At 38.6% G+C, this 23,684-nt stretch overlaps 1 protein-coding gene across 2 annotated transcripts in view; it reads left to right on the forward strand.

Moving 5' to 3' along the window:
* The window catches only part of METTL15 (methyltransferase 15, mitochondrial 12S rRNA N4-cytidine), a 367,997-nt gene that overhangs the window by 246,160 nt on the left and 98,153 nt on the right, over positions 1 to 23,684 (forward strand). Inside the window, exon 6 of one of the 2 annotated variants that reach the window (XM_061380999.1) lies at positions 23,328 to 23,402. The exons of the other annotated variant lie outside the window; for it this stretch is intronic. Coding sequence (XP_061236983.1) covers positions 23,328 to 23,356 — 29 coding nt within the window. The 3' untranslated portion in view covers positions 23,357 to 23,402. The remainder of the gene's footprint in view (positions 1 to 23,327; positions 23,403 to 23,684) is intronic. 2 annotated transcript variants of the gene reach the window in all.

Raw genomic sequence — 23,684 nt, forward strand, 5'->3', positions numbered from 1 at the left:
ATCTCTAATTTTCTTGAAGAAATCTCTAGTCTTTCCCATTCTATTGTTTTCCTCTATTTCTTTGCATTGTTTACTTTAAAAGGCTTTCTTATGTCTCCTTGCTATTCTCTGGAACTCTGCATTCAATTGAGTATATCTTTCCCTGTATCCTTTGCCTTTCACTTCCCTTCTTTCCTCAGCTATTTGTAAAGCCTCCTCAGAAAACCACTTTGCCTTCTTGCATTTCTTTTTCTTTGAGATGATTTTGGTCACTGCCTCCTGTACATTATAAACCTCTGTTCATAGTTTTTTAGCAATTGGACTACCAGATCTAATCCTTTGAATTTATTCATCACCTCCACTCTATAATCATAGGGGATTTGATTCAGGTCATACCTTAATGGCCTCACAGTTTTCCTTACTTTCTTCAGTTTAAGCCTGAATTCTGCAATAAGGAGCTCATGATCTGAGCCATAGTCATCTCCAGGTCTTGTTTTTACTGACTGTATAGAGCTTCACTATCTTTGGCTGCAAAGAACATTATCAATCAGATTTAGCTATTGACCATCTGGTGATGTCCATGTGTAGAATCATCTCTTGGGTTGTTGGAAAAGGGTGTTTGCCATGACCAGTGTGTTCTCTTGACAAAACTCTGTTAGCCTTTGCCCTGCTTCATTTTTTACTCCAAAGCCATACTTGCCTATTGTTCCAGGTATCTCTTGCCTCCTACTTTTGCATTTCAATCCCCTATGATGAAAAGGACATCTTTTTTGGTGTTAGTTCTAGAAGGTAAGTCTTCATAGAACCAGTTCAATGAAGAGTCTCTATCCTTTCCAAATTGTTCACCACAGAACTGCCAAGTTCATCTGAAACTCAGTTTTGACCAAGTCCTGTTACCTGAAAAATTGGTTCACCTCTTGGTAGGTGTTGAGCCAAAAGACACAAACAAGCCAAGGATCTGGAGAGGGAAGGATTTCTTATTACTTTTAGGAAGTAAGGAGACACCCGGGATCTTTCCCAAAGCTGTGTCTTCCCAAGTCAAAATTAGGAAAGTTTTAAGCTAATTTTAATTTTAAGCTAATTTAATTTAAATTTTAAGTTAATTTAAGGGTACATTCATCCCCATGAAGGGCTTGGGCATTATACAGTACAAGCTTTAGTTGGTTCAAGTCAGGAGGGTCACAAAAGGTCAACATTATCATCCCTTAAGCTCTAGTTGATCCCATGGTTGAGCACTTTAGGTTAATGCTTACGATTGAAAGAGAACTGGGAGTTTTTACAACTGATATATTAATTTTGTTACTTCTCTTTCCTCTCATTTTTTTTCTGCATTCTTTTGTTCCCTTAAGATTATTAATTCCTGAGACCTGTTTTAAGGACAAGCATTGTGGTCAGGCTTAGGTCACAAAATGGCTTAGTCCAAAAATGGCTCCTCTCATATCAAGAAAGCCATGCTCGGTTCCCTTTCTCCAAGGAACCCCTGCCTGATCTGCTTATACTTCTTTTCTTAAACAGTTGTTTGTCAATTGCTCTCCGTTTGTCAGCACATACTTAAATTTTCATAGACTTAGGAATCAGCTGAGGTCATTATTAAAATTCCCCAGGGGGATTTTAACTCATCTGAATCTAGTGATCCAGAGAGCCCATTTTGAGAATCTTTGTTGAGCTCAACTTCAAGTTCTTTAACTCAGCATATAAAACCCTTCATGACTTGGCTCTGGCTACTGCTCCATCCACATCTTTTACTTTTCAATCCTAAAATTAACTCTGTAGTACTAGAGATTCACTTTTAGCCCCACACATTCTGAGCTTTTGCTGTTTCTCTTTTTCCTTGAACACTTTCACTTTTTCACCCAGTGACTTCTGTGACCTTCACCTGCCCAATCCTGCCCAACTATATTAGTTATCTATTGCTGCATAGCTCATATGAGTTATCTATTAATTAGTATAATTAGTTATTATAATTAATTAGTTAATACAATTAATTTTAACATAATTATTTATCTATTGCTGCTTCCCTTATAGCTCAGTTGGTAAAGAATCCGCCTGCAATGCAGGAGACCCCAGTTTGATTCCTGGGTCGGGAAGATCCACTGGAGAAGGGATAGGCTACCCACTCCAGTATTCTTGGACTTGCCTTGTGGCTCAGCTGGTAAAGAGTCTGCCTGCAATGTGGGAGACCTGGGTTCGATCCCTGGGTTAGAAAGATCCCCTGGAGAAGCGAAAGGCTGCCCACTCCAGTATTCTGGCCTGGAGAATTCTATGGACTATATAGTCCACGGGGTCACAAAGAGTTGGACATGACTGAGCAACTTTCAATTGCTGCCTAACAAATTACCTCAACAGTAGCTTAAAGCAGTGGTAATCATTTATGATTACTGGGGATGTCTATGGACCAGGAATTTAGAAATGGTTTAGTTGGGCAGTTCTGCCTTGGCAGTCTTTTAAGAGTTGTGGTCAGATGTCACCTGAAGCCATTTAAAAGCTTAACTTCTGGGAGATTTATTTCCAAAGTGGCACAATCACAGGGTTGAAAAATTAGGGCTGGCTGTTGGCAGGTGGCCCTTCTATGTGAGCCTGCCATCAGGATTGCTTGAGTCCTAACAGCATGCAGGCTGGCTTCCCCCAGAAGCCAGAAATACACACACACACACACACACACACACACACACACATATATATATATATAATTTATTTTTAACTGGAGGATAATTGCTTTACAATGTTGTGCTGGCTTCTGCCATATAACAACATGAGTCAGTCTTAAGTATACATATGTCCCCTCCCTCTTGAACCTCCCTCTCACCCCTCCCCCCATCCCACTCTCCTAGGTTGTCACAGAGCCCAGATTCAGCTACCTGTGTTATATAGCAACTTTCCACTAGCTGTCCATTTTGTATATAGTAATGTATCCCTTTTGTTTTCTTGGCCTAATTGTCTAACCTTATGTCAATACCACACTGGCTTGATTAATATAGCTTTATAATGAGTTTGAATCAGACAGTAAATGTTTTCCCTTTTTTTTTTCTTTTTATAGAATGCTTGACTTTTCAAGGTCCTCTGCATTTCTATACAAATTTTAGAATTATGTTATCAGTTTTACCAAAACAAATTGAAAATCTGATCAGATTTGGATTGAGGTGTCACTTTATCTATATATCAATTTGAAGATAGTTGATAGTTTATTTATAGTAAATGTTCTAAACAATTCATTTAATCAGTTCAATCAATCCAATTATCAGATGTCCTTTAATTTCTCTCAGTAATATTTATATATATATTTATTTTGTAGACTTCCTAAATATAATAGCTCTAGCATATTTTTGGTAAATGCATTAGGACTTCTTGCATTCATGTTGTATGTAAATAAAAATGGTCTTATCAAAAAAGTGAAAGTGAAGTGAAAGTGTTAGTCGCTCAGTCATGTCTGACTCTGCAACCCCGCGGACTGTAGCTCACCAGGCTCCTCTGTCCGTGGAATTCTCTAGACAAGAATACTGGAGTGGGTAGCCATTCCCTTGACTTGAGCCAGCAATCGAAGCCCACTCTCCTGCCCTGTAGGCCGTGATTTACCATCTGAACCTACTTCCCCCTTTGAAGGTTTGTCTTTTGTTTTACTTATTTTTTGTTTGTTTTTGTGTGTGTGCTCAGTTGTGTCCGACTCTTTGCACCCCTGCCATGTTCTTCCATCCATGGAACCCTCCGGGCAAGTACACTGGAGTCTGCCGACACCTCCCACTCCTGGGTATCCTCCCCACCCAGGGACCAAACCTTCATCTCCTGAGTCCCTGGCACTGGCAGCAGAGGAAGAACCAGCTATATATATACACACACATATATATATGTATATATATATATCGATGGAGAAGGAAATGGCAACCCACTCCAGTATTCTTGCCTGGAGAATCCCAGGGACAGAGGAGCCTGGTGGGCTGCCGTCTGTGGGGTCGCACAGAGTCAGACACAACTGAAGTGACTCAGCAGCAGCAGCAACAGCATATATATCTCGAACCCACACCCCCTATATTGGCAGGCAGGTTCTTTACCACTGAGCCACCAGGGAAGCCCATATATTTGTATAATATATAGTATATGTATGATATATTTAAAAAATATTTAACATGGACTAGTATATATACACACATATGTATATATGTATATCATGTATGTGTGTATATGTATATACATAGACATACAATGCACATATGTTCATTTTAAGTGTATACATTGTGTTATAATTTTCCCAAAAGCTCAGAGGTTCCTGCAATGCAGGAAACACAAGAGATATGGGTTTGATCTCTGGGTTGGGAAGATGCACTAGAGAAGGAAATGGAGAAACTAAGCAGCTAAGCACAAGCATGTGGATCTGACTTCCACCAAGCTGAGTACACTGTGGGTAGGGATCGTGCCTTATTATTTTTGTATCTCATGTTTTTCTCAAAGATTAATCAAGAGAGAGGGAAAGGAAGAAGACAAGGGGGTAAAGGAAGGAAGGGCCAATTTTGAGCAATCAGATTTGGTTGTCATAGGCCTCATGACACATAAGAATTCTGTTAATTAGCAGATGGTTAACAAAAATATCTTTGTATGGACAGTTGGGAAGAAGCAGGCAGAGTTAGAAAAGCTTCCAACCACGACAACACAAATGTTGAGGAATGTGTGTGTGCTTTGGCCTCATTCAGTCTGCAAAGCTCTGACGATCATGTTCAGTCATATTTGGGACTAATTTTCTCTTCTGTTTTTGGTATTCACTGACATACCCTAGCTCACAAGCAGGGGAGGATGGAAGTTATAAAAAGGAGTGTGGTCTTGGAGATGGCCAAGGACAAAAGTTCTCAATAGTAAAAAATTCTTAGAATGTTTCATAAATTTTTTTCAGTTCTAATCTTCCTAAGCTAGGAGGTCCACATGTACTGGAGAAATTAGACTTTTTTTCTTTTAACATGATTCTCCACTGAAAGAGAGTTTTACACATTAAAGATATTAATGATGATTCATGTTTTTAATGACACTTGCTGTTCCATACTGGACATGGCTCCTGTAGTTTTTCAAAACAAAATTCTTACCTGATTTTCTATAATCATTAGTTTGTGCTAAATTGTGAAAGAGCCATAATGTTATTTGTTGTTATGTATCAGGCCTGATACACAATAGATACACATCAAATATAAGCAGAATGAATTAAATCACTTATTCAAAAAATGATTTGAATCATTTTTGAATCAATACAATTGAATAAAAAATGATTCAATCGTATTTAAGATTTCACCTTGCCAGATTCTTCCTCACCAAACATACAACTTATTGAAATCTGTTGAAACAGTGAGCTGATCCTTATTGATCATAGTTACAATAAAATATAAAGAAATCCATTTAAGTGAGTTTCTGCCATATGTATATAGTGTATAGAGCATTCTCTAACATCATCTGGAAATTATCCTTTGCCCACAATTCCTGTCTTCTTCAGAAGAGACTTCATCCTGCCTTCACAATTTGAGGACCCAAGATTTCTTGTCTTCAGAGTTTAGTGTCAGGTAAAACAGAAACCTGACTCACATCTTCAGGGGAATGCTGGTCAGCAAAATTTCATTGAGCATTTTCTGGGTGTCAAAAATTGTGTTAAGGCACTGGGACAGTAAGATAACTACTACTGTGTCTGCCTTCTAGGAGAAAGTAGCTGACTTCCTCTCAAATCCCTAGAGACTGAACAGAGGTTGCTATAGCTGTCACCGGTGTCAAGGCCTGATTTCACATCCCAACCTGTCTCAGGACTGAAGCACTAATTCTCCTGTCTGCTCTGTGGTGGTAACTGATAGCTCATGGCTGGGGCCTCCTGGGAGACTAGCCCCAACTTGAAGGGAGCTGCCACTCCCAAGGTTCTGTCCCCTGGGCAACAGGGGATATAAAAGTCTGCCCCTACCCTGATTTGGGACAACTCTGCGGGGTCATACCTGCTGCAAAGCTCCCAGTAGGATCAATTGGGCCTTCACTGTGACCACTTAGTAGTTTGACTTCTTTCCTGCCCCCTTCTGCTTCCTTCACTCCCTCATGTGTGTTGAGAGTACTACCTGATAAATCTCTTTTGCTTCCCGGTGAACATGCTCTATGAAAGTCACAATACTTAGGGTATTGTTATAGAATAACCAATGGGGCTATTCCGTAAAGAACCTGCCTTCCAAGGTAGGAGACGCAAGAGATGTGTGTTCAATCCCCAGGTTGGGAAGATCCCCTGGAGGAGGGCATGGCAACTCAACCCAGTATTCTTGCCTGGAGAATCCCATGGACAGAGGAGCCTGGTGGGTCCATAGGGTCTCAAAGAGTCAGACGTGACTGAAGTGACTTAGCACACAACATACATACCTTTTTTTGGAAGAAACTAGCTTCAGCCAAAAGTTTAGGGTAACACTAATAAAGCATAACATAGTTGAATAACAGAAATTTAATTTACTTGTTTTAGTGTTTATCACGCTTGCCTACAAGTCAGAACTAGAACAGAAAATTGAAGGTATACTCAGTATTAGCACTCAGTACTTATGATGTAAGTATGGATTAGTTTCAAGGCACTAGGACTCAGTTCAGTTCAGTTGCTCAGTCATGTCCGACTCTTTCCAACCCTATGAATTGCAGCACGCCAGGCTTCCCTGTCCATCACCAACTAACTCCTGGAGTTCAGTGAAACTCATGTCCGTCAAGGCGGTGATGCCATCCAGCCATCTCATCCTCTGTCGTCCCCTTCTCCTCCTGCCCCCAATCCTTCCCAGCATCAGGGTCTTTTCCAATGATTCAACTCTTGGCATGAGGTGGCCAAAGTATTGGAGTTTCAGCTTTAGCATCAATCCTTCCAATGAACACAAAGGACTGATCTCCTTTAGGATGGACTGGTTGGATCTCCTTGCAGTCCAAAGGACTCTCAAGAGTCTTCTCCAACACCACAGTTCAAAAGCATCAATTCTTTGGTGCTCAGCTTTCTTCACAGTCCAACTCTCACATCCATACATGACCACTGGAAAAACCATAGCCTTGACTAGATGGACCTTTGTTGGCAAAGTAATGTCTCTGCGTTTGAATATGCTATCTAGGTTGGTCATAACTTTCCTTCCAAGGAGTAAGCATCTTTTAATTTCATGGCTGCAGTCACCATATGCAGTGATTTTTGGAGCCCAAAAAAATAAAGTCTGACACTGTTTCCACTGTTTCCCCATCTATTTCCCATGAAGTGATGGGACCAGATGCCATGATCTTCATTTTCTGAATGTTGAGCTTTAAGCCAACTTTTTTACTCTCCTCTTTCACTTTCATCAAGAGGCTTTTTAGTTCCTCTTCACTTTCTGCCATAAGGATGGTGTCATCCACATATCTAAGGTTGTTTATATTTCTTCCAGTAATCTTGATTCCAGCTTGTGCTTCTTCCAGCCCAGCATTTCTCATGATGTAATCTGCATATAGGTTAAATAAGCAGGGTGACAATATACAGCCTTGATGTACTCCTTTTCATATTTGGAACCAGTCTGTTGTTCCATGTCCAGTTCTAACTGTTGCTTCCTGACCTGCATATAGGTTTCTCAAGAGGCAGATCCGGTGGTCTGGTATTCCCATCTCTTTCAGAATTTTCCAGTTTATTGTGATCCACACAGTCAAAGGCTTTGGCATAGTCAATAAAGCAGAAATAGATGTTTTTCTGGAACTCTCTTGCTTTTTCAATGATCCAGAAAAATGATTGGATCATTTGATCCAGATCAAATGATCCAATTTGATCTCTTGTTCCTCTGCCTTTTCTAAAACCAGCTTGAACATCCAGAAGTTCACAGTTCACGTATTGCTGAAGCCTGGCTTGGAGAATTTTGAGCATTACTTTACTAGCGTGTGAGATGAGTACAATTGTGCAGTAGTTTGAGCATTCTTTGGCATTGCCTTTCTTTGGGATTGGAATGAAAACTGACCTTTTCCAGTCCTGTGGCCACTGCTGAGTTTTCCAAATTTGCTGGCATATTGAGTGTAGCACTTTCACACCATCATCTTCCAGGATTTGAAATAGCTCAACTGGAATTCCATCACCTCCACTAGCTTTGTTCATAGTGATGCTTTCTAAGGCCCACTTGATTTCACATTCCAGGACGTCTGGCTCTAGGTCAGTGATCACACAATCGTGATTATCTGGGCCGTGAAGCTCTTTTTTGTATAGTTCTTCTGTGTATTCTTGCCACCTTTTCTTAATATTCTGCTTCTGTTAGGTCCATACCATTTCTGTCGTTTATCGAGCCCATCATTGCATGAAATGTTCCCTTGGTATCTCTAATTTTGTTGAAGAGATCTCTAGTCTTTCCCATTCTGTTGTTTTCCTCTATTTCTTTGAATTGATCGCTGAGGAAGACTTTCTTATCTCTCCTTGCTATTCTTTGGAACTCTGCATTCAGATGCTTATATCTTTTCTTTTCTCCTTTGCTTTTTGCTTCTCTTTTCAGAGCTATTTGTAAGGCCTCCTGAGACAGCCATTTTGCTTTTTTGCATTTCTTTTCCATGGGGACAGTATTGATCCCTGTCTCCTGTATAATGTCACGAACCTCCGTCCATAGTTCATCAGGCACTCTCAGATCTAGTCCTTTAAATCTATTTCTCACTTCCATTGTATAATCATAAGGAATTTGATTTAGGTCATACCTGAATGGTCTAGTGGTTTTCCCTACTTTCTTCAATTTAAGTCTGAATTTGGCAATAAGGAGTTCATGATCTGAGCCACAGTCAGCTCCCAGTCTTGTTTTTGATGACTGTATAGAGCTTCTCCATCTTTGGCTGCAAAGAATATAACCAATCTGATTTCGGTGTTGACCATGTGGTGTTGTCCATGTGTAGAGTCTTCTCTTGTGTTGTTGGACGAGGGTGTTTGCTATGACCAGTGTGTTCTCTTGGCAAAACTTTATGAGCCTTTGCCCTGCTTCATTCCGTATTCCAAGGCCAAATTTGCCTGTTACTCTAGGTGTTTCTTAGGAAGTTAATTCCCTTTTACCTATAGCAGCTGCTATAAGAAAGGGAAAAAGAAACTATTTTCATCCTTTTGAAGAAAATTTTTAGATAATATACTCGTATTTGCAGAAGGTGTTATTATTAAGCAGTGTATACAAATTTCAAGGTTTTTTTTTTTTTTACAATCATTTGTCTTCATATCACATATAGTGAAATATTAGTTGGCTATTTTTATGATATCTAATTCAATACTATATTAGTGTCACATACATATCAAGTGGTTAATACAGAGTTACTTGGTATATATTTTCTCTCATTAATACAGTTTTCAGTATATTATGGTATAAAATCTTTACTAATCTTTGAAAACATCAAAATGTATCTACTGAATGAAATGCCAAAAATAAAGTAAAATAATTTTATATATAATTTTTACAAACATTGGGGGTATGTAAATTCAAATTAGGTATAAGTCATTCCCAAAGACTTTTCCTAAACTTTTCTTTGGTTAACAAGTTCAGAGAGAATGATAGATTGATTGTTGTGTTCCTCAACTATTTGTCAAGGTGGTGCCTGAAGCCATAAGGTAAATATTTATATAAAACAATATAGACTTTAAAATTTACATGAACTTTAAAGAGAGGAGATAGGACTTCAAAGAATTTCTTTCAATGAGCTGGTTTTTCCCTAATCTTAGATAATCCTTTTTATCCCCACCTCACATTGTTTTGCTGAGCTTAAGCAGTAAAGTTTGAGAAAAATTGTTGTGCAAATTTGATTCTGGTTCATAGATGCAGCTTTTCGTCTAGAGATGGCCACAGTTTATTTATGCAATCATCAGTTGCTGATAGCCTACTATGTATGGCATTGTAGAAGGAGAATTTTCTCCTTTGCTGCAGTCTTATACTGTATAAGGCAGTTTCCATGCAACCTCTTTTATCCAAGCTCCACTTTAAGCCTATACATTTTGAACCTTTAATAAAGCCTGACTGCACTCAGTGTCATTAACATGGAGTGGAGCTGTGATGTCGTGGACTGGCCTTCAGCTCAGAGGTGAGCCAAGGCGAGTGCTGAGGTCCAGGTCCTCAGATATACAGTGAGCTGGCTTCCTCTAATTAGGCATCTTTCCAGGTGCTGTCTGGGCAAATAAAGGAGACCTGACATGGATAAAGTGAGAAATAGTTTAAAATCCAACTTGAATTAGTCAATGGAGTCTGAGTTGCCCCCACTCCCACCCCTTCCTTAGGTCCAGAGGTTACATATTTTTGTGACATTTCTGTATTCAGCTTTCTTGCTCATCAAGCTTTGTAGAAGCCGAGGGGTTTACATTACCCAGATGAGTGTGGAAGAAATCACAGTTTCATCCACTGTTGTGGGTGGGCTTGGGCAAGGGAATGAAAATGTTTGCTAAATTTAGATGGCTCGTGTAATGCTCACTAACCACAACAATATGTTTTCAGAACACTAAATTTGGAAAGACAAGCATTTCCCCCCCAAACAGCTTCACTCTCCATTGAATTGAACAGAATTGAAAACACTTGAGAGCAGTGACTTACTTGGTCTTTTTAACTGCGAGATTTCCTTCGGACCAGGGTGACCAAAAATTAGTGTGTGTGAACAGCTGTCAAGAGGAAGTCATTTCCAATCTCTGTTTTGAAAATAGCCAAGAAATTTTTATTACAGCAACAGTAGATTTTTATTTGGCGAAATTGCCCCTCAAATAAATGACATGCTGTGTGGTGTGTCTTGTCATTTTAATTTTGACAAAAATTTTCTGATTTCAAGTGGATGTAAGACTGCCATGTTTGTGGTTTTGATCTAATGAAATGCCCCAGTTAGGGAATCAGTTACTTTCTCTGATTCCCTAATAATAATATTAGTAGTAGTACTTGCCTGGAAGAAGAATCAGCTGACGATGACTCTAAGAATATCTGCCTGGGGTGATCCTTTGGTGGCCTTTACTTGTAGAACTTCCTTAAGAAGTAATACCTTAACATATTTTTAATTAATTATCACTCAGGATTTTTTAAAATCATTTTCATTTTTTCAGACTTAGAGAACTTCCTGACCCTCTCTCATGTTTTATTTGGTTTGTATGTTCTTTCCTTTTGTTGACCATACTTTTCAAATCTCTGCTTTTTCATTGTGTAATCATTTTGATGATTGCTATCTCATTTATTTAACATCTTTTTCTAATTTGTCTTTGCAATGAGGTCTGTAAACAACAGCATGGGTTGACACCCATACAAAGCAGCCAGTGCCACACTTTGGGGATAAATAGCGGAATGCCTTCATAGGGCTCTGCAGACCTGCACTTGGCCCTTTCTGACTCTCTTCAAGCTCTGATGAAGATCTCAATCCTCATCTTGGCTGGCTAAGAGAAAGAAAGAAATAAAAAAAAAAAAACAACAACTTGCTCCTTTATAATCCATAAACTCTAGAGGCAAAATTACAGTAGAGGAGGATACTTCAAGGATAGCTCAGAGAAGTTATTTTATCTTGTTCTCAGTATGCTTCAAAGTCTCTATGAAAAAAAATGATAACTTTAAACTATAAAGTAAAGCTTCATATTAATGTTTTATGATCCATTTGTTTCCTTATCAATTAATGGGAAATAAACGAGATCAGCCCTGGGATTTCTTTGGAAGGAATGATGCTAAAGCTGAAACTCCAGTACTTTGGCCACCTCATGCGAAGAGTTGACTCATTGGAAAAGACTCTGATGCTGGGAGGGATTGGGAGCAGGAGGAGAAGGGGACGACAGAGGATGAGATGGCTGGATGGCATCACTGACTCGATGGACGTGAGTCTGAGTGAACTCCAGGAGATGGTGATGGACAGGGAGGCCTGGCGTGCTGCGATTCATGGGGTCGCAAAGAGGCGGACATGACTGAGCTACTGAACTGAACTGAAACATGTATAAAGGAGAAGGAAATGGCAACCCACTCCAGTACTCTTGCCTGGAAGATTCCATGGATGGAGGAGACTTGTAGGCTGCAGTCCATGGAGTCACAAAAAGTCAGACATGACTAAGCAACTAACACATACACAAACATGTATAACTCGTCACCTAAGTGAATCATCCAGTTATTTACATGATACTTTCCAAGGCCTACCCAGGACTGCTTTGGTAGTTTACAGAACTTATACAAAAGATGTCAGAATCCAAGTCAAGAAAGTTGTAAACACACTGGTTCCCCTTCCATTGGTTTCCATTTTAGGAAATGTCACCATTATCTAAGCCAGAACCTGGAATATCATTAATTCTACCTCTTCTCTCCAGTTTATGAATTCTGCATCCTAAAATTTCTTTAATAGATTTCCTTCTATCAGCTTCGATGGCTGAAGTACACTCCTAACAGCCCCCTTTTATCGTTCAGCTTTGGCTCTCTCTCATTCTTTCTCTGATTTGTAGCCACAGAGATGTGAATCAGTGCAAATATTACTGTGCACTTCTATCTGCTCCCATATATAGTCTCTAGTGCTTCTCTGATCTCAGGATGTAGTCAAAATCCTTAAATATCATCCAAGACCTTTGTGATCTACACCCTAATTACTTTCTCTCCAATCATTTTCTCACCTTGAGATCTGGTGACAGTTTCTACAAGTTTCCCATAGATGCCTCTTGTCTTAGGCCTTTGCACCTTTTCCTCTACCCGAAAACTTCTCTTGCTCATTTCCTGGCTACCTTCGATTCATTCTTCAAGAGGTCATTTAAATGTTACTGTATCTAGGGAATCCCAGATCGGGTTCGGAGTCCTGCTTCTGTGCTCCTGAAACTCTTTCTGGGATTCAGTCAACAGTACTCATCTCATCAAACTCCTCCCAACCCATTCTCCCACTGATGAAACCACATCTTACTCAGCTTTTTATGTCCGACACCTGGCACAGACCTGATAAAAACCTGGCTCAATGACTCTTTATTAATGGAATGATTAATTAGTTAATTAATGAACAAATAAATAGATGAACACTGACTCTTGATGTGTTTTACTTCTCCTTTGGAGGCTGCTCTCAGACATCGTAACCTTTAGATGTAAACTATCCCTGTATCTGCTCTCCTGTGGCAACATTCACCAATAATGTGTACTCTTTGGAGGGCAATGGTGTGTTCTGCTGTTTGAAGATTTCTAAGAGGTAGTAATAAAGCTTTAAACACAGCTTCAACGGGAAAAAAAAAGCAAATAACAGTCATAGTAGAGCAGGACAGCTTGAAACCACAAGAACAATCAGTAAAATCCTCTTATTTTCAAGTCATGGAAACCAAGGTCTGGAAAGGCTAACTGGCTGCTATGGGTCATAACCATGTTAACCACCAAAGGTCCTGAACCTCAGGCATCCTGATTCTAGCCTGTATTTCCTGAAGTGTGCAGTATAAGGCTTCTGTGTTTCACAGTACTGTAGCCACTAGCCTTGTGTGACTGTTGATACCTGATATGTGGCTGGTATGAATTGGGACATGCTGTAAGTGTAAAATACATGCCAGATATAAAAGAGCATAAAAAATCTCAGAAACAAGTTTTATATTGATTATAAGTGTTGAAATAGTATTTTGGATATGTGCATTTAAGTAAAACACTAAAAATTAATTTCTTCTCTTTATTTTAATTTTTTAGATATACTAGCAGAAAATTTTAAATTATATATGAAATCCAGGTAGAATTTAACAACGTGGTATTGTTTTGTTGTATTTGCTTTTCCCTGGTGGCTCAGATGGTGAAGAATCCACCGGTAGTGTAGGAGATCTGGGTTCAATCCCTGGGTTGGGAAGATCCCTGGAGGAGGGCACGGCAACCCACTCCAGTATTCTTGCCTGGAGAATCCCCATGGACAGAGGAGCCTGGTGGGCTGTAGTCAATGGGGTTGCAAAAAGTTGGACACAACTGAGCAACTCAGCATAGCCCATTTGCTTTTTGAATTGTCCTCTATTTAAGTTAAGTGATACTGGTTTTCAGTTTAATGTGATGAAATAAACTTTCATTTATAAATATATTTATTTAACTAAAATGAGTATATTTAAGTCAAAATATTACATAAATACTAGTGGAGATAGCACAGGACTGAAAGAAATCATGAAGGATTATGTAAATAGCCAAAGTTTGGGAAACAGCCTTGTACAATGTACAGTCTGTTTCTGGCCAGCCCAGGACACTCAGTCTTCTACATGTAATCAGTAAAATGTGACTGTTCAGAGTTTAACTCCAACTTTGATAGGACCTTTGCAACATAAATGCTTCAGCTTCTAATTTGGTTATGAAAGACTAGATTAGGCACAATTGTCCAGCAAGGGGAGAAGGAAATGGCAACCCACTCCAGTATTCTTGCCTGGAGAATCCCTTGGACACAGAAGCCTGGTAGGCTGCTGTCCATGGGGTCGCACAGAGTTGGACATGACTGAAGTGACTTAGCATGCATGCGTGCATTGGAGAAGGAAATGGCAACCCACTCCAGTGTTCTTGCCTGGAGAATCCCAGGGACAGAGGAGCCTAGTGGGCTGCTGTCTGTGGAGTCACACAGAGTCGGACACGACTGAAGTGACTTAGCAGCAGCAGCAGCAGTCCAGCAAGGAGTATGACAGTCAAGGTCCATCAAAGTTCTATGTCATGAACTGAGATGACCATACCTTTTGACCATGGGAAAAATGCTGGCAGTTTCTGGTAGTTGAATCTGGAGTTAATTTGGGGACATTATGGGTGGGAGAGCTGAGGGAGAACATCATGGAAAAAACTGGGATGATGAAAAATGAGCGGTATGTGACCAAATTCCTGAGTTACATATTAGAGCCCAAACAGCATAATAAGCTCTAGAATAGGACTGTTTGACTTTGAATCCTGCTTTCGGCATCACTTAGCTCTGTGACCCAGGATAAATTACTTAATCTTTCTACAATTTAGTTTCCTTGTCTGTAAACATGTTAATAATAGTCACAACCTTAAAAGTTTTCTATGAGGCACATACTAAATACTGGATCAATATTAGCTGTATTCATCATTGTCCACATTTTTATCATCATCACTGTCACAGAATGATGATATTCAAAGGTGCATGGAGATATATGTGTAATTTTAATCTAGAACAGATATTAATAAATTGAGATCTGAAGTCCAAGAACATGCAGAAGACAGTGGATGACTGAATTAGTCAGGATTAGGTTAAAAATTTGGAGAAGGCAATGGCACCCTACTCTAGTACTTTTGCCTGGAAAATCCCATGGATGGAGGAGCCTGGAAGGCTGCAGTCCATGGAGTCGCTGAGTCGGACATGACTGAGAGACTTCACTTTCACTTTTCACTTTCATGCATTGGAGAAGGAAATGGCAACCCACTCCAGTGTTCTTGCCTGGAGAATCCCAGGGATAGGGGAACCTGGTGGGCTGCATCTATGGGGTTGCACAGAGTCGGACATGACTGAAGTGACTTAGCAGCAGCAGCAGCAGATTAAACATTGCCAAATTATCCTACAGGTAGGCTTTCTTAGGAATCCTTTTCATAAAGGACTAATATCAGTGGACTATGTCCTAGTCACTTTGCTGGCACTGGACAGTCCTACAGAAATGCTTCTTTTTAGGGCTTCTAAGAACATTAACCCTGCTAAATGGGTAAATATTTTTAATCTCCATTTTTGCCAATGATGGCATTTTTATGTGGTTAATAGTTGTTTTTATAACATATAATTAAGACATTTTTCCTACAGTTTTTTTTTTTTTTTCCATACAGTGAGTGGAGCCTGAGGAAGGAAAGAAAGGGGGGAAATGTTTCTAAACAGCCTTTTTTTTTTTTTCCCTTTTTGCAATCATGCTGATTTCTATACCCTGAGGTTTCTACTCCCACACATTCTAAATTAGCAATAACTTAGATCAGTGTTTTCAACTCAAGCATTAATTTGTGCCTTTTTCCCCCTTCATATACCTCTTTAAAACCTGAATAAATCTATAAGCAATACTTTTCAACTTTTTCAAAGCTGCCATTTGAGAATCTGTTGAAAGGTGTAGAGTGTATCCCCAGAAAGATGAATGTTCCCACATATAAAAGAAAATGTTCTGCACAATTTCATGGGGTTCAGGGACCCCTCAAAGCCTGCTAACTCAAGGTTAAATATCTCTACTCTAAGGACAAATAAACCATTGACCAACCTGAGACTACAAAATAATACAGAAAATTTAAGTGGACAAGGTCCCTGATCTCTGAGGCACAAATGTCTGTGAAGGCAAAAAGTGGAAAAGAAGTGCTTTTGTTTTTATTTTTTTTATTGATAGGAAATTGAATAACTATATTTTTCTCTTGGTTTATGTCTTTATAATACAGTGTCATTATTAAACATGCTGTGGATCTTAAATAGAAAATAAGATTACCATCACAGCCTAGGATGAGACCAATCACAGAGAGAAAGGCTATGTGCATCTTCCTGAAGTCAGTGAATGATACCAGGTGCGAACAATTGAAGGTTTCTGACCTTCTAGTTCAAGTTAGTCATGTAACAGTCATTCATTTTGCACGTGTGCCAAGCAAAGTGAATTTTCTAAGGTCACAAAGCTAGGTAGCTGCAGAGCCAACACTCTGTCCCAATTCCTCAGCTGGGATTTTGTCACTGTATTATATGGCTTCCACAAAATATGTCATAGTGAGATAAAGTTCACAGCCTACCAAATATTAACTTTTGTATAGAGCTATGCATCGACAATCCCAGGGATAGGGGAGCCTGGTGGGCTGCTGTCTATGGGGTTGCACAGAGTCGGACACGACTGAAGCGACTTAGCAGCAGCAGCAGCATGCATCGACAAAAGAAGGGTGTATATATAGGTTATTCAGCATTTTAAAAGACATAAAGAATTTAAATCGAAAGAAAAATTTCAAGTCCTGCAAGGCTTGCCATAAAACCATTTAACCTAATTTAACTTGATCTGATATGGTTTTTCCATGGCCCTTGACTATAATGCACTTTTCCTCAATTCTGTTCAAGTACTTTTGCTCAATCTGGAGTTCCACAAAACACTTTTCTCTCGATACATAGTGAACCAAAGATTTTGTGATCAAATAGGTTTGGGAAATGTCTCATGTTATAGTCTGTGTTTGGTGTGTTAAGGAGCATATAGGAACATTATAATGTTCTAGGAAGTCCTGCAGTAAAACATAATAGCAAAAATCTTGTTTGGCTTTAAGTCTGCATTTCCTCAAATCCCTGCACATCAGAACACTTCTTCGTGCAGTGCCTGTTAAAATGCCACACGATGGGTGCTCTGCAGCACACACTACAAAGAATTCTGTTCCCCAAGGGTTCAGTGTAAGCTCCCATTTTCCAATGACTGTTGCAAATGCAGGGCAACTGTTTTATAAAAGCCTGCTACCTTAGCATATCCCCCTTTCAACTCAGTTTTATAAACAATGCTAACTAAAACCATTTTTTGTTTCAAGCTTTTGTCTCTCTAGTACACTGGTATAATGTTCTGCCATATTACATCTATTCACACCCATCACCTCACCATTTCCATTTCAGAAATATATTTTAAGGAAATAGTTATATATGGGAATGATTATTTAATTTATTCAATAATAAAAAATTGGAAACAACATAATCTCTTATAATAGGGGGATGGATGAGTAAATTATCCATGTAATAACATGTTAGGTACAAAAATTATAATTTTTTATTGAAGTATAGTTGATTAACAATATTTTGTTAGTTTCAGGTGTACAGAATAGTGTTTAAGTTATTTTTCCTGTTTATATTTCATTATAGGTTATTATAAGATACAGAATATAATCCTCTGTGTGCTTGCTGCTTATTTATTTTATGTAAATTGTTGTATCTGTTAATCCTATACTCTCTATTTGTCTCTCTCCCACTCCTTTTCCCCTTTGGTAACCATGTTTTTCTATTTCTATGACTGTGTTTTTGTTTTATATATAGATTCACTTGTATTATTTTTTAGATTTCACATATAAGTGATATCACAGAGTATTTGTCTTACTTCACTAAGCATAATAATCTCTAGGTCTGTCCATGTTGCTGCAAATGGGCAATATTTCATTCTTTTTATGGCTTAGTAATATTCCATCTCACATCTTCTTAAGCCAATCATCTGTTGATGGGAACTTGGGTTTCCATGTGTTGGCTATCGTAAATAGTGCTGCTGGCACCCCACTCCAGTACTCTTGCCTGGAAAATCCAATGGATGGAGGAGCCCGGTAGGCTGCAGTCCATGGGGTCGCTCAGAGTCAGACACGACTGAGCGACTTCACTTTCACTTTTCACCTTCATGCATTGGAGAAGGAAATGGCAACCCACTCCACTTTTCTTACCTGGAGAATCCTAGGGACAGGGGAGCCTGGTGGGCTGCTGTCTATGGGGTCGCACAGAGTCGGACATGACTGAAGCGACTGAGCAGCAGCATGAATATTGGGGTGCATGTATCTGTTGAATTATAGGTTTTGGTTTTTCTGAATACATACCCAGGAATGGGATTGTTGGATCATATGTTTGTTCTATTTTTAGTTTTTCAAGGAACCTCCATAAATTTACATGCCCACCAACAGTGTATGAGAGTTTCCTTTTCTCCACACCTTCTCCAGCATTTATTATTTGTAGATTTTTTGATGAAGGCCATTCTGACCAGTGTGAACTTATATCTCACTGTGGTTTTGATTTGCATCCCTCTAATAATGGGTAATGAGTATCTTTTCATGTGCCTGTTGGTCATCTAAAGATCACATTTTTCAAAAATCACTTAATGATATGGAAAAGGTCATGTAATGTTTTTAGTGACATGCTGCTGCTGCTGCTGCTGCTAAGTCGCTTCAGTCGTGTCCAACTCTATGCAACCTCATTGACGGCATATATAAGATAAAACATTATATTGAGAGCATCAATCCTATTTTATTTTATATATATATATGTATGTGTGTGTGTGAGTGTGTGATTTTTACCCAACACATACATGCATGTGCACACCTACACATATGTATGTGTACCTACATACCAAAACTTGAAGGAAATATATCAATATATTCAGGTTCTTATCTCTGAGAAGACTAAAAAAAAATGATGGGCTTCCCTGGTAGTTCAGCTGGTAAAGAATCTGCCTGCAATGCAGGAGACCCCTGTTTGATTCCTGGGTTGAGAAGATCCCTTGGAGAAGGAATAGGTCACCCATTCCAGTATTCTTGGGCTTCCCTGGTGGCTAAGATGGTAAAGAATCTGCCTGCAATGCAGGAGACTTGGGTTTGATCCCTGGGAATGTTTTTGGTGACATATATAAGATAAAACATTATATCGAGAGCACCAGTCCCATTTTATTATATGTACACACGTGATTTTTACCCAACATATACATACACATGCACACCTACAGGCACATATATATGTATACTTACATATCAAAGCTTGAAGGACATACCTTAATATATTCAGGTATTTATCTCTGAGAAGACTAAAAGAATTTTTAGAAATTTAAATTTTTTTAAGTATTAAAAAAAATTTTACAACAAACATGTTCTTGTTAAAACAACAACAAATATACTATTAAATAATTGGTTTTTCATCTTTGGCTCAAACTGGAAAAGGACATGTATATTTTATCCAAACAGTGATTACCAAGTAGCTTTGTTTCCTTTACCTCCAAGTTTACTATTCTTATTTCTGCTAATTCATTCTTGCATGAAGTTGATAGGACCCCTTCCCTGGAATTGTTTAATATCATATTTTTGAAAGCTAAGATGTTTTTACAAGTTAATTTTAGAAGACTACACTTAAAAAAGATCTATATTAGTTTCTTACAGAATATGATCTTTATAAGTAATACAAAATAGGATATATGCAGTTATTGACAGTGGGTCTCCACATAGAAGTGCCCTTGAAATAAAAAGATGAAGTGGACTTCAAACTTTAATACCCATGACTTCTGAATTGTTGAGCACTTGTACAGGCTTTTTCCCCCTTAACTATATAGTGATAGTTTTTGTGGTAGCAAGAGTTGATCAGATGTATTTAAAGGAATAAAAGGAAGTTTATCATAAAAGCATTTATTTTCATAAAGGAGAAGATTTACTGACTGCCAGGACAAAATTTACCAGCCTTTTTAGGAAAATAATACAATCAAACTCACTATAATGTATTATCTTAAATGTCTTGCATGAAATAAAAATACTAGATATATGAAGAAATATAAAAATGTGACTCAGTTCAGTTCAGTTCAGTTGCTCAGTTGTGTCCAGCTGTTTGCGACCCCATGAATTGCAGCATGCCAGGCCTCCCTGTCCATCACCAACTTCCAGAGTCTACCCAAACTCATGTCCATTGAGTCAGTGATGCCATCCAGCCATCTCATCCTCTGTCGTCCCCTTCTCCTCCGGCCCTCAATCTTTCCCAGCATCAGGGTGTTTTCTAGAAATCATGAAATTGAAGCAACCAAAAGAAACAGATCCCAGGGCACTCAGATGTTGGAATCAGCAGATACTGCTTTTAAATTAGCTGTTATAAGTATATTTTAGGATTTAAATAAAAGATGCATATACAATAGTAAATCTCATCAGAAAAATGGAAACAATGAAAACCAAGTAGAACTCTAGAACTAACAATTATACTATCTAAAATTTAAAAATTTATTGGATTGTATTAATAGGTTAGATAATGGAGGAAAAAGTCAGTGAACTTGAAGATATAAAAATAGAAATTATCCAATCTGAAGAACAGAGACAAAAAAGATTTTTTTAATGATATTTTCTTAGTGACTCATGGGACCATATAAACTGGTCTACTGAAAGTATAATGGAGTCACAAAAGTAGAGAGACTGAATAAGGAAGAAAAATATATATAAGTAATCAATGACCTCCCCAAATTTGGTAAAAAGCAATAACAACAACAAAAACAATGAATCCACAAGCATATCATGGTCAATTGCTGAAAATCAAAAATAAAATGAAACTGAGGCAGAGTTATTCATTTAATCCCTTTCTCCAAACTTAAATATCTCTGTTCTCAACACAATTCCCTATTCTTAAAATTACTTCAGAAAGCCTTTATGAGGGATTCTTGAAAAACATGATAATTTGGCAATCAGAAAGTAAAGAGCCTGAATTCAATCAAAAGTTGCCAAACATCACATTGAGTACCCCTATATACTACTATATTTCAGAAAGTAAGAAAACCATCTTCTTTTTCCTTTTAGGACTTAAGATGGACAGATTATTTAGAAAAAAAATCTAAGTGTGGATTGGCTATTTTTTCTATGGAGGTTTTTAACTTTTGTTTGATACTGGTTCAGTCACTGCCTTTACCCCTCAGGTGATAAGCTCCACACAACTAAGGGATATTTTTCCTTCCTTATTCAGGGGTATATTTATAGTCCAGGTAGATGTCTCATGGTACATATTCAATGATTAAATGAAAGAAAGAGATGAAAATGAAAGTAAATACTTCCATGATGTTGGTTTATATCATACTAGACATCTGTTTTGTTAACAAACCAGACATAAGTTTTTCAGGTGTTACCCTGAACTGTTTGCAATCAACAGTTTTTTTTTTGTTTTTTAATATCTTAATGCAATCTATACTAGATTTTAAACCTACCAGCCCAAGGTGAGAATTTCATTTATTTATTTATAAATGTTTATTTGGCTGCATCAGCAGGTCTTCGTTGCAGCTCATGGGATCTTTCTTGCATCATGTCGGCTCTTTTGTTGTGGCACATGGACTCTAGTTGTGACATACAGGCTCAACTGCCAACAGTAGTTGCAGCTCAGGCTTAATTGCTCTGGTGTGTGGGGTCTTAGTTCCCTGACCAGTGACTGAACCTGTGTCGCCGGCATTGCCAGGCAGATTCTTAACCACTGGACGACCAGGGAAGTCCTAATGTCCGAATTTTAAACAAGTCAGTAACTGTTATTGCATTTACTACTCACCTAGATATTATTTCAGCTGGAGGAAAAAAAATGACCATCAAGTTTCTAAATTCCATTGATGCTTCTAATCCCATTGGTCTTTTCTTACTGGGGCATTTTTTCTGCAGTTCATGTTTCACTTCCTGTAATGTCCTGAAGTCTGTAAGGTGACTTAGGGTATGCACATTAGTTAACATTTCTATTGGTGCAGTAATAGTTATGTGCATTGTTTCAAAATTAAATGAATTATATTATCAACCAGAGTCTAACCAGGAAAGTAAAAATCATTTTATGATTTTTCCACAGAGTTAAGTTAATTCAGGGAAATTATTGCACAGATTATGAAATGTCTAAGAACCATAGATGGGATGATAAGGTAATCCAGAGATAAACAGCAGAAAACCACTATCATCTGTAGGCTGGAAAGATGAAACATTCAGCAGTATTATTGGCTAAAGGGTCATCAAATGGCAGGTAGAACTAAAGGAACCTGTCAAGCAACGGGACCAAGGAGTTTTTGCCGCAAAGGAGAGGCAACTGCTAAGACACTGCCTCCGGTACAGAGACAGGAGGAGACTGTTCAGACTCCTTACACTATCTTCCTTTGTCAAACAAAATTCTGCCAGAGACAGCTGATATAGGATTCTGAAAAACAGGAAGCTGCACGGCTCAGTCTTCCTCTCTAATAGAGAGCTGAGCTGAAGAAAGACAAGGAATAGAGCCAACATGCCTAAGCTCCCAAAAACCTATAGGTATAACGATTGTTTACAGAATGTAAAGCACTTTCTCAGAGGTTGTATATGCTATGCTAAGTCACTTCAGTCGTGTCCGACTCTGTGCGACCCCATAGACGGCAGCCCACCTGGCTCCCCCATCCCTGGGATTCTCCAGGCAAGAACACTGGAGTGGGTTGCCATTTCCTTCTCCAGTGCATGAAAGTGAAAGTGAAACTGAAGTCACTCAGTCGTGTCCGACTCCTAGCGACCCCATGGACTGCAGCCTACCAGGCTCCTCCATCCATGGGATTTTCTAGGCAAGAGTACTGGAGTGGGGTGCCATTGCCTTCTCCGCAGAGGTTGTATATAGCTTCAGCTATTCAATGCCATGTCTCAATGATTCCACAATTCCAACCAATTACTTTTCGGTGCAGAGAGCTTTATGGGATTGACCATTAGAAACTAGAAAAAATCTTTCAAAAATAGAAATTATCTAATGCGGTTCCTGCTCATATCATCATAGATTTTTAGGTATTTAATTGAAATATGGCAAAAAATGACTTTTGATATGTTCCCTTTTCCAAGTTTACAAGCCACAGAAAGCTTATCTTCCTGCTAGCATTATAGTAGTTTCTTAATCTGAAAAACATAATGAAAAGGAAATACATCAGGTTGTGAAAGCTCTTTAAACTTGCATTGCTGTAGGACGAACTCTAAAAGATTCCTTAAGATTCAGAAAATCAAGAAAACTCAAGAGGAACTTAAATGCTTGAATCCTTATCTCTGCTATTGCAGATCATGTCATTGGATACTCCAGAAAATGAATATGTCCTGAAGTGGATGGAGTGTGTCATTAAATCCCCAAGTAGGGTGAGTATGACATAATAATGCTTGACAAGTGTTGAAGAGTTTAAATAGCAAGCAAGTGAGAAAATGGTTTCCTGCAACATAAGAAGTCAGAACTTGAAGTACCAAAATGGAATTGGAAAATGGAAACATTTGAATGACTTTCTAGAAATATTTCCAGTGGAGTCATAAGTTAGGACAATGGAATTGGTTCTCCAGAGGGAAGTGATTGGAGCAGAGGTTTTTGAAGTAAACAAAAGAAAAAGGACATCTGAGCATATACCACAGGGAATGTACCTCTGGAGT

This window comes from Bos javanicus, chromosome 15, assembly GCF_032452875.1.
Source record: "Bos javanicus breed banteng chromosome 15, ARS-OSU_banteng_1.0, whole genome shotgun sequence".
NCBI classification, from domain to species: Eukaryota; Metazoa; Chordata; class Mammalia; order Artiodactyla; family Bovidae; genus Bos; species Bos javanicus.